Source organism: Peromyscus leucopus, chromosome 1 (genome assembly GCF_004664715.2).
Source record: "Peromyscus leucopus breed LL Stock chromosome 1, UCI_PerLeu_2.1, whole genome shotgun sequence".
In the NCBI taxonomy this organism is placed as follows: Eukaryota; Metazoa; Chordata; class Mammalia; order Rodentia; family Cricetidae; genus Peromyscus; species Peromyscus leucopus.
Window position 1 is genome coordinate 39,827,693 of NC_051063.1, and position 18,036 is coordinate 39,845,728.

The 18,036-nt window shown below is 48.4% G+C and overlaps 1 protein-coding gene across 1 annotated transcript; it reads right to left on the bottom strand.

Annotated features, from left to right (window-relative positions):
* Nucleotides 1-1,472: 1,472 nt before the first annotated feature.
* On the bottom strand, nucleotides 1,473-17,707 carry LOC114696706 (glutathione S-transferase omega-2). The gene is made up of 6 exons (XM_037206229.1): nucleotides 17,424-17,707; nucleotides 17,044-17,152; nucleotides 14,532-14,754; nucleotides 13,068-13,169; nucleotides 2,911-3,017; nucleotides 1,473-1,753 (listed from the first exon to the last, which is right to left on the bottom strand). The coding sequence occupies exons 1-6, from the start codon at nucleotides 17,455-17,457 to the stop codon at nucleotides 1,582-1,584; spliced, it is 747 nt and encodes a 248-aa protein (XP_037062124.1). The 5' UTR covers nucleotides 17,458-17,707; the 3' UTR covers nucleotides 1,473-1,581.
* Between the last annotated feature and the right edge of the window lie 329 nt (nucleotides 17,708-18,036).

Consider the following 18,036-nt stretch of genomic DNA (forward strand, 5'->3'; position numbering starts at 1 on the left):
ATCTTTATAAGTTACTGTGTGAAGCCTCAAGAGTATACCTCCACCTTTCTAACTCAGAGATGTGGCATGTTCTAGGTACCAACAACAGTTCAGCCAGAAGCTGGAGCCTCTCTAGACACCTGCAGAATTCATCAGTTCCTGCAGTCCTAGTGGAGATCGCAGGAATGATTCCCTCTTTCCAAGCATAGATCCCAGGAAACAGTGATTCACAGACTCTACTCTACAGTAGCTTGGGTACCATGGCAACGCGGCACCACATCCGGAGCAGATGGTACCACACACTGCCTGTCACATGGTGCCTTTTCTGGCAGGCCTGATCACCTTACCAAAGAGGTCTGCCTATGTGCAACTGGCATGGAGTAGCACCTGGTAACTATTTATATGGTGCAAATTAAGCCCACAGCCAGCAGATGGCAGAGCCAGCTGAGATGCCAGGAGGAGGCGGGGGAGGGGGTACTGGTCTGGACAGAGTCCAAAGCCGGGGCATGGAGAAGTCAAAACATCACTCTTGCTGTTGCCTGGCCTCTTTGCATGGCTGGGGTGCTGGAAGAATATGAAGTGAGAACAAAGCCAAAACGATCGCAGGCTGATGAGGATGCGCGGGCATCCAACAGCATGGGACAGTGTCAGCCCTCCTCAGGGGAGGTGACAGCATCTCCCAGCTGAAGGCACCCGCTGGCAGACCAGCCGCCCTCCGCAGTCTACTGCCTGCTCAGTCTTTGGTGGCACGGCACTGCCTGGTCAAGTTGATGGAGGGCTACGTGGAAGCCAAGCCAAACCGTCACTGCAAGGCAAGGCCAGCACACCACAGCTAAACGCTGGGCCAAGCTGTTGCAGAGATACGGTCCATGGGGCAGGGTCCATGTCCCCATGGTCCAGGATTTGGTACCCAACAAGCAACCAGAGGCATCCGTTGGAATCAACTGAGTGTGTGACGCATATCCAGAAGTGACCTTGGCCTGTGACTGGGATGAGAGGGGAGGGTGTTTTGGAGACAGGATGCTGGTTAATAAAACATTTTGTGAGACATCCTGAGCTCCAGTAACACCAGTGAGATTCTGACGTAGTTAGTCCAGAGTGATAAATGGGTGTTTCATTTCCTGCTTTAGAATTCTTTCCAGTCACAAGACCCTTGGGTGTCTCCCAGGCCCATGGCCAAAGTTTGAACAGAAATGATACGCATGCCTTTCCATGTGGGCAGCGTGTTTCTCTGCTAAAAGAATGATATTTCAACATAGAGTATGTGGGGTTGATTTCTTCTTTCCCCTCTCCTCCTCTTCATCCCATCCTTCTTCTTCCTCTTCCTTCTCCTCTTCCTCCTTCTTCTCAGGGTTCCTTCTCACCAGAGAGGCTTTGCGAGCGTTCCAAAGGCCAAGGAGCCTGGAGCCACTCCAGCTCCCAAATGCACTTCCACTTCAGAGAATCATTAGAAGCTACAGGCTACAGGGGTCAGACACGTGATGATTAGTCTATATTCTTCATCTCCACATTTATTAAAGACCTCAAAAAAATGCACTGACCCCCCCAAGACAACCCATGATGCAGAATCAGATACTCTGAGAACCCTGGGCAATGCAGCAGTTACCGAATGGCTGGGTAACACAGCCCAAAGTCAAAGGCACAAGGGTTGTTCTGAAAATAGAGATTCAGAAAGCCTAGGAAAACATTCTTATCGATGAGCAGGGCACAGACTGCGGGGTCCTGCTTCATGGTGGCGATCCAGATCCGAAGCATCGGGGTGTGATTCACGCAGCTGCAAGACAGCAGAGGGGAAGCATTGGCAAAAAGGCGTTTAGCACTTTATACACTGGACTGAAACAAAACTATGGGTCTCTTTGGGAAATATAAAGCTTAGTTACTATCCAGGAAGCCTGATCTTGGCCAAGGAAAAAGCCTTTCTTGTAACTGTGTGTCCAACTGTTGACACTGATACAATGGCTTCTGTGAAGGTGATAAAATGCTCATGAACTGAGGCAGGGGATCAAGTGTCTTCCATTCATTGCTGACTGACCTGACCAATACCCTCTCAAACTAACAGTCTTGGGCCATTTGCAGATTTTACTTTTAGGGTTTTGAAAAGGAGAGCAGCTTCCCAAACACCTTTACAATAAATAAAATAATCATGAAACCTTGAAATACGGGCCTTTTCAAAGATGCACAGGGGAAGTCGGGTTCTAGGGTCGCAAGATGATAAGCTAAGGTAAGAGAGCTGGAGGATGGGAGCCAGGACAATCTGGGAGATGAGTTTTTATAACTTATCTGCCTGTCTAAATATCCAGTCACCTTATGTCTGATTGGAAGAATATTACTTTTCAAATACTACAAGTGTCCAGCATGCCTAATGTGGCTGGCAGAGATCTGAGTGGGCAGCAGTTCATGTGTCCGGTGTCACCTCTGAGCTTCGAGGTGACCAAGCTTTAAATAGCCCTGCCACACTTTAAACACGGGAGTGTGATACTCCCGTGATGTGCGGTTGCCATTTGTTTACATGAAGAGTGCACGCATTGTTTTTGGCACCTTCTGGTTTTTAAAGGTCATTCCTATTTGGGAGATGTGAGATGGGACTCAGGTGTGTGGCATGTGCTGTGACTCCGTAGGGCCAGGTGTGCGGCCACGGGAGGCGCTACAGATGGTTTCGTCTGTGTGAATCACAGGGGACAGCAGACTCTAAAGCACCAGGGAGACTTTTGCACAGAGTCTTATCCACAGAGATATAGGTGACACATGAGCCTGTACTTAGTGGGAGAAGAACACAGGTGCGTTTTGGACAAGGAAGCATGCATGAGTGGCTTCCAGCCCTGATTTTTGTTTCACAAATGCTGAGACAGTCCACAGGGGAGTTAGTGGTACCCAGAGCATCTCAACCATTGACACTCAGTGAATTTGCAGTCACATAGTCAAATGTCTTACTCAGCCAGTCCATATACATCCAGCCGCTCAAACCAGGGCCAGAAGAGGTAATCAATCATGGATATTCGGTCTCCACCAAAGAAGGTAGTGCTCTGATATTCAAGAATCTAGAAATATACACAGAACAATAGCCAGTTAATTTACACATTTGCTGACATGTTTACAGATGCTAAATAAAAACGACAGTTAGTTACAAGGAAGGAGAGCTAGCTTGTCAGTATTCCACTTCCAAGAGACCGCTTCCTCCCTCCGCCAGCGTTGGCCTAGCTCCTTCAGGGCCACAGTCTTGGCCACATCCTGTTCCCTGCCTCCCTTCAACACTGAACGAACAACATGGCTGGCTCATTTGACCGGAGTTAGGAAAGAGCAACCCAGGCAGAGATGGCCCAGCCCTTCCCCCAGCCTGGGACAGGCTCCTCCAAGTCCTAGGCTGTCTCCAGATCATCTCAGCTTTGAGCTGGGAAGCTTGCTTCAGGCCAGCATTGCCCATTCCCAGGGACATGAAAAGTGAGCCATTTGCTAAGAAGCAGCAGTAGAAACCCCACTTGCTGGAGTTGTGACCTCATCTCCCCCACACTCTTTATACTAAAGGGGATGCTGCACTCTCCAATGGTCATTCTTTTGACCTCTCAACAGGTTCAGAGCTAAGGCTGAACAGATCAATGCTGTTCAGTGGGTTCCCTTGCATCCTAGCATTGTCCTTCTGGTATTCAAATTCCTCAAACTTCATGCTACTCAACATCATCAACACTCTATAACAAAATACAAAAATTTCTTTCTCAAGTGGGATAAACCAACCCACATAGGTGGACTGTAAGGAAAACACTTTGGACAGACCATAGCCAGAGAGCCACAAGAAAGTGCCTGCAGTTTTCCCAAGCAAAGGCAGTCACTGCTGAACCACGGTTTCCCAAAGAGAACAGCTGGAGGCCAAGCCCCCGGCTAAGTCAACTGCTCACACCAACCTACACAGCTAAGTCAACTGCTCACACCGACCTACACAGCTAAGTCAGCTGCTCACACCGACCTACACAGCTAAGTCAGCTGCTCACACCGACCTACACAGCTAAGTCAGCTGCTCACACCGACCTACACAGCTAAGTCAGCTGCTCACACCGACCTACACAGCTAAGTCAGCTGCTCACACCGACCTACACAGCTAAGTCAGCTGCTCACACCGACCTACACAGCTAAGTCAACTGCTCACACCGACCTACACAGCTAAGTCAGCTGCTCACACCGACCTACACAGCTAAGTCAGCTGCTCACACCGACCTACACAGCTAAGTCAACTGCTCACACCGACCTACATAGCTAAGTCAGCTGCTCACACCGACCTACACAGCTAAGTCAGCTGCTCACACTGACCTACACAGCTAAGTCAGCTGCTCACACCGACCTACACAGCTAAGTCAACTGCTCACACCGACCTACACAGCTAAGTCAGCTGCTCACACCGAGCTACACAGCTAAGTCAGCTGCTCACACCGACCTACACAACTAAGTCAACTGCTCACACCGAGCTACACAGCTAAGTCAGCTGCTCACACCGACCTACACAGCTAAGTCAGCTGCTCACACCGACCTACACAGCTAAGTCAGCTGTGTTCCCAGCAGTGTTGAGGAGGTGGAAGCAGGTGAATCCTCCAGAGTCCCTGACAGAGAGCTAATCGATTCATCAATCCCCAAGTCAGCCAGGGACCCTATTTCAAAAATCTCAAGGTGGACATCACTGAGCAGAAATGACACCCAAAGCCAGGCACACTCCAAACGTGCTGGGTCTCTTAGCTGTGGTATGGTCGGGGCTTTGTTCTCAAAGATCTGCTCAGTGTGCTGAGCTTTACCTCTGATGCAACATGGGACCCAGGACAACCTTTCTCCCACCAGCCACAGTGTTCCCATCTGTAAGGGGATGGTGATATTTGTGGCCACCTCAGAGTACCTCAGGGTACAGTCAGGAGTCGCCAGCAAGAGTGAACAGTCTAGGCCCTGAAGGCTCCACGGGAAGAACATCATCCTGACCGAGGATCGATGAGTTCCCCTATCTGCCTCCCCTTCTCAGAAGGGAAAGGAAACCTCATGGCGCCAAACTTTAAGTCTTCATATTCCCCAGGGTGGCATAAAGGGTCCCTGATCATTGTCCTGAACGTGTGGAAAAAACACTAGGTGGCTTTAAGAAGCCAACAGTATGGTCCTGAGTCAACAGTGTCTGAAGGGTGAGAAGTGACTCCGCTGCCTGTTTCAGTCATGTACTAGTAAGGCCTGCCTTAGAGGGTGTGGTCCTTTGAGTGAGAATGGCCCCCATAGGCTCGTGTCTGAACACTTGGTCCCCGGATGGTAGAGCTGTTTAGGAGTGACTAGGAGGTGGTGTCTTGCTGGAGATGTGTCGCCGGGGTGGGCTTTGAGACCTCAAAAACCTCCAGCCATTTCCAGTTAGCTCTCTCTGCTCCCCGTTTGTGGACTGAGACGTGAGCTCCCAGCTGCTGCTCCAGAGCCGTGCCCGCCTGCCTGTTACCATGCTCGCCATCATGATGGCCATGGACTCCCAACCCTCTGGACTGCAAGCGCCAAGTAAACCCTTCCAAGCTGCCTTGGTCATGGTGTTTTATCACAGCAACAGAAGAGTAACTCAGACAGAGGAGAAGAGAAGGAAGCAGAAGGCTCTAAACTGCCCTGACGTTCGGAGCAGCCGAGGACCACCCCAAACTCTTAACAGTCTGGTCTCACTTCCTGCCTCGTCACTGCATCCTGATCCACAGATGAGAACGAGCAGCCTTACGTGTTTGCGTCTACAACTGCAAACTGCTTGGGCCACCATGCCTCGCCTGCCATGATTGACAGCACCCTTAAATCATAAGCCCAAGCAAGCCCTTCCTCCTAAGCTGCTCCTTGTCACTCATCCCCTCACCGTGGATTCCAGCGGCCTCCAGGTGACACAGGGCACCCTGGCCAGACCTCCCTGGAGATTGCTGTTGTCTTTGGGGTTTTCAACAGGGCTGCTCCCTTCTATGCAAATCGGGTACCTTTCAGACACACAATGTTACTTTCTCTACTCTGAGAATCCCAGACACTGTGACAGGGAGATCCTGCAAAGGGCATTTGGTGTTTGCAGCATTCAAAAGAATCTACTTTAAAATGTTCTGAGGTTGGAGAGATGGATCAGTGGATAAAAGTGCATGCCATGCAAGTGTGAGAACACATGTTCAAATCCTAAAAAACAGGTAAAAACAAAACAAAAAAAAAATAGTTAAAGCCAGAGAGAGTAACGAGACCTCTGTAATCCCTGCACTCCTTGCAGATATGAGGCTGAAACTGAGGAATGCTGGGAAGCTCATGAAAAGACAACCTGACTATGCAGAGGAAAACCAAAAGAGACCCTTGCCTCAAACAAGGTGGAGGTGAGAATGAACACCAGAGGCTACCCTCTGACATCCACATATGCCTGCATTCACACACACACACACACACACACACACACACACACACACACACACACACACGCATGCACCACTTTATACATATACACAATGATGAATAAAAATATAAATAAGCAGCGGGGTGGCGGTGGCGCACGCCTTTAATCCCAGCACTCGGGAGGCAGAGGCAGGCGGAGCTTTGTGAATTCGAGGCCAGCCTGGGCTACAGAGTGAGATCCAGGAGAGGCGCAAATCTACACAGAGAAATCCTGTCTCAAAAAACCAAAAAAAAAATGTGTGTGTGTGTGTGTGTGTGTGTGTGTGTGTGTGTAAAAATTTAAAATAGCAATACAAAATTTGTTCTCTTTTCCCAAGTTACTGAAAAGGAAGACTAGAGGCGTGATAAAGAGTAGCGGAGGAGAAGATGCCTTATTTCCACCCAGGAACCAGAGAAGCCCTTCACCTCCTGCTAGGGAGCTCTCGGGCTCCCCCAGACGGGTAAAGGAGGAATACCAGCCGGGAACTCAAATGGGAGAAGTGTGTGGAGCTCCCCCTGGTGGCCATTGGTGGTGTGGCTGAGTGGCCAGGGCTCCCTCTCTTAAGCAAAAGAGGAGAAAAAAATCTTTAAAAGCTTTTGAGAAAGAAGTGTTACAGAACTGGGGGAAATTACTTCTTGGGCCACGTACTGTTTTGGGCCACATACCACCCCAATTTTGGTAACAAAAGAGAGATTTTAAAAAGCTAATCCCAGACTTCTTTAAACCAAATATTCCAAACAGTCCAGTATAGGATCTTCAACCCTAGCGATGGCCACCGCTAGGCCCTTGCCACACAGAAACTGGACAGCCAAGACTCAACCCACAATGCAGTGAAAGGGTTCCTATGAAAAGAACCACCGCTCCGCTGGGAAGACTGTTGAGAAGCAGGACTCTGGCAGGACCTGACCGTTCCCCACCTGCCCGCCTGCCAATTAGGACCTACTTATTCTATGAAGACGCAAAATACAGCTGCCAAGATCTGAGGATTGATGAGAGACTCTGAAAATCCTCGGCTGCAATTCTCTGAATGGGCTGAATGCTTTTATTCAAACTATATTTTGTAAAAGTTACCAAATTCTTATAAAGCAATAGGTGGTGGATGCAAACACCAGTGAATACCGTCCGCATCTCTGAGGAGGCAGAGGGCTGTCCTGTGCCTGAAAGCAGTGGGAGAAAGCTCCACAGGAAATACTCCCCTGTTAACACGCTATACTTCCATACCCACGAGAGACAAGTTGGATCAAAAGTTAAAACAAAAGAAAACAAAAATGTGTTTTAAAAATAGTCAAATAACCTTTAAATATGAGAAACTCTTTAAATGGAACTGTACAAATTAACAAGGAAAGCTAGTATGATCTTAGAGCGGAGATGGACAGCATCCTTGAACAATTTTTACAAGACAGTGAACTTGACCAAGCAGCACAAACAAATGGGCAAAAAATGTCTTTTTGTTTGTAAAGACGAAAATGCAAATTAAACGTTATGCATATGACATTATGGCTGAGTATGGCAGAACATGCCTTTAATGCCAGAACTGGAAAAGCTGAGGCAGGGGGACAGAGAGCCTGGGCTACACAGTGAGTCTTTTTTTTTTTTTTTTTTTTTTTTTTTTTTTGGTTTTCCGAGACAGGGTTTCTCTGTGTAGCTTTGCACCTTTCCTGGAGCTCACTTGGTAGCCCAGGCTGGCCTCGAACTCACAGAGATCTGCCTGCCTCTGCCTCCCGAGTGCTGGGATTAAAGGCGTGCGCCACCAACGCCCGGCTGAGTCATTTTTTTCTTCTGAAAAAATGTAGATGGGAGGGAGAAGGGGGGGGGGAGAACAAAAAAAAAAGTTAAGATTATGGGTGAAACTTAAAGTCAATAAACTGCAGGAGCTCTGAATGGCACACACACTATGTAAGCAGATACCCCTCAGACAAACTGCACACAAGGCGTGTGACTAGGCCATGTGGGAAACTCTGCACGGGAATGCAAGCAACAGGAATACAAAGCAGACCAACAACCATCAAGAAGCTGAACCATAAAGTGCCTTCTGGCCATGGGAAGATGAAGACTTTGGGTCCCCATTCCCCGGGTGCTGTGTCAGCTTTCACTCCATCAAATCTGCTAATGGCTGGAAAGGAACCAGGCAAAACCAGAACTCAGAGCCAACGCCTAACGGCAAGATCACAGACTATGAGGGGAAACCAAAAAAACACCGGAGAAAATCTGGCCAGTCTAGAGAGCTACTGCACTGCACTGGACTAGAGATGACGACTACTTCCACGAAAACGGTTTGAGTAAGTCACCGGTAGCAGAAGACACACCCCCCACCCCCCAACCCCCGATAGGTCCTGCCACGCCAGAATCCACCAAGTCAAGAAACGCAGAGCCTGGCTCCATTGTGATGCCCAAGCGGGAAAGTCAATACCACACAAAATAAAACTGAAAGGGCGACACTTCTTAGAGAAATGATTCAAAAAAAAAGCTAGGACGTTTGCTCCAAGGCAGGTTTGAAGTGTGCCTAGACCAGAGCACCCCAGTGGTATAAAATGCTTGCCAGGGTTCAAAACAGGCAGGCAGGAGGGCCGGCTGTTGACTTGATAATCAAAACAGCAGGTTTTATTTATATTATACGAATGTTCAATCTTAAGTGAATTTTTAATATTTTTAAAAGTTTATTGTTGCTATTTTCTGAGACAGAATCTCACTACATAGCTCAGGCTAGCCTCAAACTTATGACCTTCTTATCTTTATCATCTACATGAAGAATTATAGGCCCATACCAACACACCCAGGAAACTGGACTTTTTAAAGAAATCAAAAGATCATACAGGTCGTGTTTTAAAAGAAAAACATCACCTGGAGCTTAGGACCACAAAATTCGAGCTGAGTTTCTTGCTGCGCTACAACATGACAGATATTGCATTGAAGTCTTGGCCCTGGGCTGGAGGGATGGCTCAGTGGGTGTGCACAGGAGAACCTGAGTTCCAATCTCAGGACCACGCAAAGCTGGGGAGCGCCTGTCAGGAACAGCAGTGCTCCTGTGGTGGCTATAGCAGTGAATAACAAAAGACAGGCTCTGTTTGAAATGAGGTGGAAGGCAAGGACCAATGCCTGAGTGTCCTCTGACCTCCACGGATCCACTGTGGCATAAGCCCACCCAAACCCCCATAGGTGAAAAGAGAGACAGAGACAGAGACTATCGGTTTATTTGTCCCTCAGGAAGATCATGTGTGTTCAAAGGCTTTTCAGCCCCCACAAAATCCTGCTTGTAAAACCCACTTGAAGTATATGGTGACCCACAGCCCACCCAAATCCCATACATGAAAACACACACACACACACACACACACACACACACACAGAATGTCAACTTATTTGTCCCTCAGGAAGATCATGTGTGTTCAACGGCTTTTCAGCCCACACAAAATCCTGCTTGTAAAACCAACATGAAGGATATGGTGATCCATGCCTTTAATCCTAGCATGCAGGAGGCAAAGGCAGACAGATTTCTATGAGTTCAAGGACAGCCTGGTGTATATGGTCAGTTCCATGACAGCCAAAGCTACACGGTGAGATCCTGTCTCAAATACAAACAAGCAAACCAAACCAAACCACACAGGAGGGAGATGTTGGTGTGAATTAAGGGGCATTTCTTTCAGATGACTGTGGGAAGTTTTGCTTTCACTAGGATCTCCTAGATCCTGTACTCCAGGCCCTAGAGTCTGTACATTAATATTTGGAGGAATGGCTCTCATGTTCACATCCACTGGCTGTTTCGGGTTCTGATATCATGTACGTTGCAGCTAATGTTCTTCCAAACAGAGTGGGACAAACTCCCACCCAAACCCACCGGGACAAAGTCGAACATTCAGTGGTCCTTACACGGCGACCAGAGCCAAGGCTTCGAGGCCCTGACTAAAGACAAAGCAGAAAAGCGTTGTTCAGCATGGGAGCTGGCCACACCTCTTCCCAACCGGGTCCAGAGACAGTACCTTAAAAACCAGCCTTGTGCCGAGCGGCTGTGGCGCACGCCTTTAATCCCAGCACTCGGGAGGCAGAGGCAGGTGGATCTCTGTGAGTTCGAGGCCAGCCTGATCTACAAAGCGAGATCCAGGACAGGCACCAAAACTACACAGAGAAACCCTGTCTCGAAAAAAAATAAATAAATAAAGCAAAACAAACAAACAAACAAAAAACCTGCCTTGCTGGGAGGATGTTCTGCTACTGAAACTGGCAAATGTTACAAATCAGGGTTTTGTTTTTTACTTATTTTTTCAGGGAGTGTTGTGATATATTCATCACCACCCTGCTGCCTATACATTCCAGTATTTTCTGTTAACACTGCCAGCTGAGAAAACTGTGCCCAAGGTCTAGTTGCCCAGCACTCTCCTGAGCTCTGTCTCCATCCACATCTCTGTCCTGTACACCACGACACGACAAACTGCATCTTCTCTCCAAGTCCCAGCAGCTTGTGTTTACTGGGTACAAACTTGGAAACCAACCTCACCGTGAGTCCCTCCACCAAAGTCCATCTTGTCTTAGTTGCTTGACACCTCTCCAGTCAAGTCCCCTCTCCAACCTGTCCTCCGTCTTCCCACTAGTGAGCGCAGCAGGAAGGAACCGTGACTCCCCTGCCTGGAGTGGGCAGTTACTTCACATCGACTTCAGGATCAAGGGGAAAGTCCCTAGCCAGGGGGAAGGCTTCTGGCTGTGGTACCCTGCTTCTCTGCTCTCTCTCTCACACACACCAGCTCTCTCTTCCGCGCGTCTCCAGCCGAGCACTCTACAAACTTGCTTCAAACTGAGCTTAACAGTTGTCTCCATTTCCCTCACTGAGCTTCTGGATATCTTCATGTTTGCATTCGTAGTTAGCTTACAGCTTTTCTGATCTGCAAAGTACCAGAGTACTGGGGGCCTGCGCAGGATGCTGCCAAGAGGAAGACAGTGTACACAAACCATCACATCATAATGTGTGGCGCAGAACACCGGCTTCATTGACCTGAGAGAGAGCCCAGCTGAAGAGAAGAGCCACGCCTGGCATCCCGACTTCACAGACCCACACAGAGAGCAGCAAGAACAACCAAGATGTATTTTCAATGATCCCTGGATTCAGGGTTTCGTTTTCAGCTCCGTAATCTGACCCAGTATTCATGGATCATGAGAAAAGAACCAGACAGGATGAGATTGGTTCAGATGAGAGAGAGAGAGAGAGAGAGAGAGAGAGAGAGAGAGAGAGAGAGAGAGAGAGAGAGAGAGAGAGAGAGAGGAGAGAGAGAGATTGATTAGCTGGGTGTGATAACACACACTTTCAATTCCAGCACATGGAAGGCAGACAGGTAGATCTCCATGAGTTCAAGGGCTACATAGTGAGACCCTGTCTCAAAAATAAGAAACAAACAAAAACCACCGCCACCAAACAGAGACAATAACACCTCTCTATTCCAAAAGCTTTCAACTGCTTCTTGTAAAGCAGTGTTGCCCTTCCTGGGCAAAGAATCTCTTATCAGATGCCTTCTTTAACTCTGTGATTAAACACAGTGTTGGTGTAGGTGAAGCAGTTCTGGAACCATCCCCTAGGATTCCTCTTGCACAAGGCTCTGGAATCTAGCAAAGCCACACCTAAAACCATGATCCCACCATCCACTGCCTTTGTGGGGACGTGGCAGTCTCAGGCCTCAGGATAAAAGTTAATATTTCTTACCATTCATCGTTCAAAAACACAGCAACTGTACAACTTCAAGACAGGAAAAAAGAGTGTGTATGAATTTAATCTCTTCCTAGTCAATAAAGTCAAATGGAAGAATATTAATAGCTAGCCTTCTCTTAAAGGGATAAAGATAGTTTTCTGGCTGTCAACAGAGAAGCAACCTCACCCATAAAAAGAATTCATTGGTCTCTAGACCAAAATGTAAAGAACGCCAAAGGCCCACAGTGAACACTCAGGGTGGGGTGGGTGGTAGGAAGCTCCATTACTGTCCTGGTAGAGCAGACTACCAGCAAAGACCTCCTCCTCCATCCACACCACCTTCCATTTCTAAAATGCACAAAACTGATTTTATTCTGGCTATCTCAACTCAAGGATAAATCCTCCAGCCTCCTCCGCTGGAGTCATTACCTGACAACTAAATTCTGGCCCCCGAGGTGGAAGCAGTCACTGGATTTCTGGGTGAGTCCTGTAAGAAGGTCCCACCATTCACTGCTTTTCTCTTCCATTCTCTTTGCTAGAGCCTGAGCAGAAGGTGATGCTGGAAGATCCAGCAGCCATCTTGTTTTTAAGGATGAAAACCTTGCACTAAATGTGACAAAGGAGAAAGATGAGCCTCGGTCCCTGCCAACTTCTTGAGGAAGCACAGAAACAGCCCCGGACTCCCTCCCTCTGGCTTTGAACTGTGAGAGAGTAAACCATCCTTAGACACGCCTTCAGCAGTTAGGTCCCACACAGCCGCTAACCAATACCTCAGCCTCATCGGCAGAAAATCTCAGAGAATGCCACAACGCCAGGAAAGGACAAACTCATTGCTCATCCTTGACAACTCTTCAAAGTGATTCCAAATCAGGCCAGGGAGGCAAGCATCCGCTGGTCACAGTCAGATGGTTAGAAAGGCACCACATCAAAGCTTGGCCCAAAGTCTGCACGTGGACCGTGTCAGGGTGTCTTGGTCAGAGACACCACACAGAGCTTAGTCCACCGCCTCTGACGAAAGGCGCTCCTTCATACCTCTTCCAGGTTGCAGAACTCCTGACGCAGAGCAGCCTTCAGATCCGAACACTCTTTCCCGCATCTCAGCGCTACCAGACATTCCTTGGTTAAGTGTGGGACCTAGACAGAGGACACAGGTTCTTAGTGGAGCTCTTGGTGAAAACTGCCCCCACTCTGAGAACCAGTGAAGCGTCCCAACTCCAGCACAGGAGGACTTGGCCATGTGCAGATGTCCCCGTCCTTGGTGAGAGGCTCTGGGGTATCTCTGTGCTTCCAAGGACCACTTCTCACAGCAGCTGCTCGAGCCAAGGGGCTTTAGCAGGGTTCTCGGTGCCCCCTGTTGATCAGCTGCCCCCATGCTGTACACTCTTAGCGAGGGCACTTAACCTCTTTAAGCCTCAGTGTTCCTATCTGAAAAATGGTTCCAGTAACAATACCCCCTCCCAGGGCAGTCCAGGGAACTAATCAATAGTTACAGAAGTTTCGGAACATCCTGAATGTTCAATATATGTCATTAATTAATAGCATAATTAATACTATTAATAGCAAAGTTGGGTACATGAACTTTTTTGTATGTGCACATGCATGTATGTGTGTGTGCATGTTTGTGTTCCTCTGTGTGTGTGTGAGTGTGTGTGTATGTGTGTGGTGTGTGCAAGTTCACACACATGTGCACACACATGCGGCACAAATGCTTGAGTGCCACCAAATGCCTGTGGAGGTCTGAGGACAACTCTCGGCTTCCACCACATGAGTCCAGGGGAATCAAACTTGGGTCATCAGGCTTGGTGGCTCGCTTTTCGAGACAGAATTTCTCAGTGAACTCAGAGTTTGCGGATTCAGGTGGACTAGCTGGCCACTAAGTCCCTGGGATCCTCCTGTGTCCCCCTAAGTCCCTGGGATCCTTCTGTGTACCCCTAAGTCCCTGGGATCCTCCTGTGCCCCCTCCCAGCACGGGGATGACAGGAAGGCACTGCCAGGTCAGCCTTTTCTGTGCTGTCGCGGCTCCCAAATCAGGCCCTCGTGCTTGTGCGCCAAGCACTTGACACTGAGCCGTCTCCTTGGCCCTCACTGAGTCGTTCCTCTTTCTTTTCGAAGGGAACTGTCATTTCTGTCACCTTCTCTCCATTATCAACAACTGTCCCACTAGTCACGCTTCCTAGAGTGCTGTCACTCTCGCCCTGCTGGGAAGGCAGCCTTCCCCCACGCAGACCATCACTCCGATATTTTGTACCTGGAGCTTGAGAAGTAAACGTTCCTGTTAAAGGAATCGTAGTTCCGGCTGTTGCAACACTTCCGTTCCTAGCCACATGCATTTCTGCCGTCCACTATGGACGTCAGTGGTCACACCTGACTCTGATTCCCCGGGAGCTACTCTTCAGGGTTAAAATGAAACTATGTCATGGTTGATTTGAGAATGGACTGAAGTTGGGGGACACAAAGTAAAATCAAGTCTATGAGGCTCCTCATAATTGTGTGTACCTTAGAGAACAGCTCCAGCAGCATCTTCTGGCGAGCTCGTTCATAAGGGTCGTATGGAAAGAGCTTCCTTCCTGGGTAGACATCATCCAGGTACTCACAAGCGATGACAGATTCATAGACAAGTTGAGACTGGCTGTTCTCCAAGACTGGAATCTGGCCGAAAGGATGTTTTGTATAGTACCAGTCAGGCTTGCATTTTAGGTTAATGTTGACAACTTCATGCCTTAAAAACAAACAAACAAACAAAATACAAAAGGAAAAGTCAGGCTAGAAAAGAGAGGTGTACAGGAAGACGTTCGCCTCGCAAACATGGCTGTAACATTTGTGCTTTGAGCTGTTTAACGTGAGCATTTTGTGTAAAATATGTGACATGTTTGTGTTTGTTCCTGCGGAGGTGTGGGTTGTTCTGTGGCTTCTCTTTTCCTGTGATCGAATCTCACGCCCGATGTCACCTACTAAGAAGCAGCTGAGGCAAAGAGGGAGCCAGGCTGACTGACTCCATACGCAAACAGCCACAGCACTGAGAGCTGGAAGCACAAACCTAACAGGACATGGTGGCTTGGTCTGGAATCCCAGGACCCAGGAGACAGAGGCAGGAGGATTGTAAGTTAGAGAACACATGGGCTACATAGTGAGACCCTGTCTCAAAACCAAAACATTAACAATCACAAAAGTATGTTCCGTTTACAGGTCATAACAGACACTGGTGAACGTTAACAGTTGAGATCACAAGGCCCACATCAAGCTGTACACTCAAGTTGAAATCTTAGTCAATTCCTTCCCCTCTCTGTGCTCAGTGTCCGTAACTATTAGGAGGTAATACCTGTACCCATCTCTCAGCATCATTGTGATAATCAAAACAGTGACCACGTGTATCTAGTACATTAATTAGCATGCAATCACTTTTCAATCCTCCCCTTCTTGTTATTACTGGAGGTTCAAAACCAGGAAGTTACCAGAGGCACAAACACACGTTTCAAAAGATTAAAGGAAACAAATGGTTACTTTCTTCAAAGCAGTGGCTCTAACAAGATTATTTTACCTCTTCCACATGCAAGGAATGAATATCAATATCTAGGGACACTTTGATTTTCACCCTCGGAGTGGGGTACGATCCTAATGGGTAAAGGTAGGAATACTGGCAGACAACCTGGGGTGCACAAGACAACCCCCTTTCCTCTCCCCAGCAAAGAATCGTCTGGCCCCAGATGCCGGTCAGTGGTGCTAAGGCTGAGAAACTCCACTCCGAAAGCAGTCCCAGGTCTGGGCACATAGTATAGTTGGTAACATGCTTGCAGGAAGCCCTGGGTTCCATCCCCAGCATCACACAAGCCAGGCATGGTGACACATTGCTGCTGTAATTCCAACACTCTGGAGGGAAAGCCAGAAGGATCAAAAGTTCAAGGTCATCCTCAGACACATGTGTGGTCAGCCAGAGCTACATAAGACCCTGTTTCAAAACAAACAACAAAAACCCAGAAATATCTGTATCATTTCCTAAGCTGTCAGTTTGTCCCCAAATGAGCAACACATTGTTTGCTCTGATTTTTTCTAAAAGCAAACAAAAAGAACAGGTAATCATAGGGCTAAATAGATTTGAGCCAGCAGGGAATGATCTGGAAATGTATGTTATATCTATGCATGTGTACAGAGTTAACATCATTTTATTTAAAATATCTCCATATTGGTCTCCCTTCTCATTGACATGAACTGAAACTCTGACACCAATTCCTACAATGGACTTCCCAAGCCCTGTCACTCCAGAGGCTGGAGCGACACTTGAGTTTTGTGTGTGAGGCAGGGTCTTATGTGGCCAAGGCTGACCTGGAACTTGATATGTAAGCAAGAGTGCTCTTGAACTTCTGATCCCCCTGCCTGGTCCCCCAAGTTCTGAGATCACAGGATGTTCCTCCACACTTGGTTTCAAGTGGTAACTGGGCATGTGAACCAGTGTCTCATGCATGCTGAGACTCCTACTAACTCAGCTACGTCCCCAACAAACACTTCCTGAATACCTACTGAGTGCCAGGCTCTCTTCTGGTCCTCCAATGAGGCAGACCCTCCCCTGCCCCCCACCCTTTTCTGTTTATGGTTGCCACAGGGTGGGGGAGAGGTGAAAAGGTGGTAAAAAGACAGAACGAATTGGGAAACGTTGGACATAGCTAAGCACCATGATGAAATAGAACGGTTAATCCACGCTGCTTGGGGCAGAGATAGGCCTACATCAGTGCAGTGAGGAGGCCTCAATGAGCTTGGCTGTGCCCTTCCTAAACAATTGGTGGGTGGGGACCAGTTCACCAACAGCATCATTCAATTTACTCTGCCTTGTCTGAAAGATCTGGAAAAGAACTCAGTGTTTCAGGAAAGGCTACACAAAATCAGTCCTTGGAGTCACTCAGCCTCAGAAGAAAGAGAAGAGGAGTCCCTCTAGGAGCCCGAGACTTTAAATATCTCTCCCTGGAGATGAGGGGTGAACAACGCGCTCAGGGAACACTTGGCCTCGGTTTCTCACCTGATGCCTTTGGCCTTGAGGACCAGGCGTGTCCTGTGCGAGTAGGGGCAGAACCGCATGCTGTAGATGCGGATCACACCCTCGGGGACTGGCCCTGGGGCACAGCTTCCTGCAGGGAGGGGCAGGGGTGAGAAGATGGAGAATCTGGTTAGCCCTGGGGGAGGGGGATTGCTAACCTCACGGACATTCCGGGAGGAGTCTGTGTACTGAGCCTCTCAAGTTCCAGAGAGGACACTTGCACACAGTTTTGTGCAGCGGAGCCGTCCAGGTCTGTCTTCTGTTCTCTAGTTTACAGGCCAAGGCCCAGTTACTCCTGTCCAGAGAGAGCAGCCCCACCACGCCTCTCCCACAGCCCGAGGGTCCAAGTCTTAAAGGTTTACCTCTCCCCAAGCTTCTGGTGCCATCCCCAGACATCAATCTCCAGGTGTCTATGCAGTACCCGAAAGCTCACAGTCGCCGCCTTGTGGCTCTCTGCTGCTGCTGCTGCTGCTGCTGCTGCTGCTGCTGCCTCCAGATGCAGCTGCGCTCGCTCCAGACCCAAATTGAGTTTCTCAACCGTCCACGGCGCTCTGATGAGGCAGAGAGGAAATGAACTGGGACCCCTGGGGCTGGAGCTAGGATAATCCAGCCCCTCCCATACGCTGCCCCAGATACGGAAGACCGTAAAGGGGCAAGAGAAACAATACCAAACTTCTTGCTTTAGACACACAGGGAACGCATTTGGTGGCCCTCACCCACATGACTGGACATTTAAACCCCAACGTGGATTTCAGAAGAATCAAATAAAAATTTTCCAGGCTAATAATTTTTCCTTTCCATTACAAATCACCATCTTAAGCAGATAATTGACCATACCTTCTGTATAACGTGTTCAGCTTGCTTTAAAAAATAAATAAATAAATAAGGCCAAACTTTCTCATGGTTTGGCAAATGGAATGAAAGACTTCAGAAGAGACCTCACATCACTCAGAAAGTGAATGTCTGCTTCAATTC

Coding starts and splice junctions, on each gene's coding strand:
- LOC114696706 (XM_037206229.1), bottom strand. CDS start 17,457: ATGTCTGGGGATGGCACCAGAAGCTTGGGGAGAG. Junction 17,153..17,423: donor CACCAGAAGCTTGGGGAGAG/GTAAACCTTTAA, acceptor CCCTCCCTGCAG/GAAGCTGTGCCCCAGGGCCA. Junction 1,754..2,910: donor GATGTATATGGACTGGCTGA/GTAAGACATTTG, acceptor GCTGTCTTGCAG/CTGCGTGAATCACACCCCGA.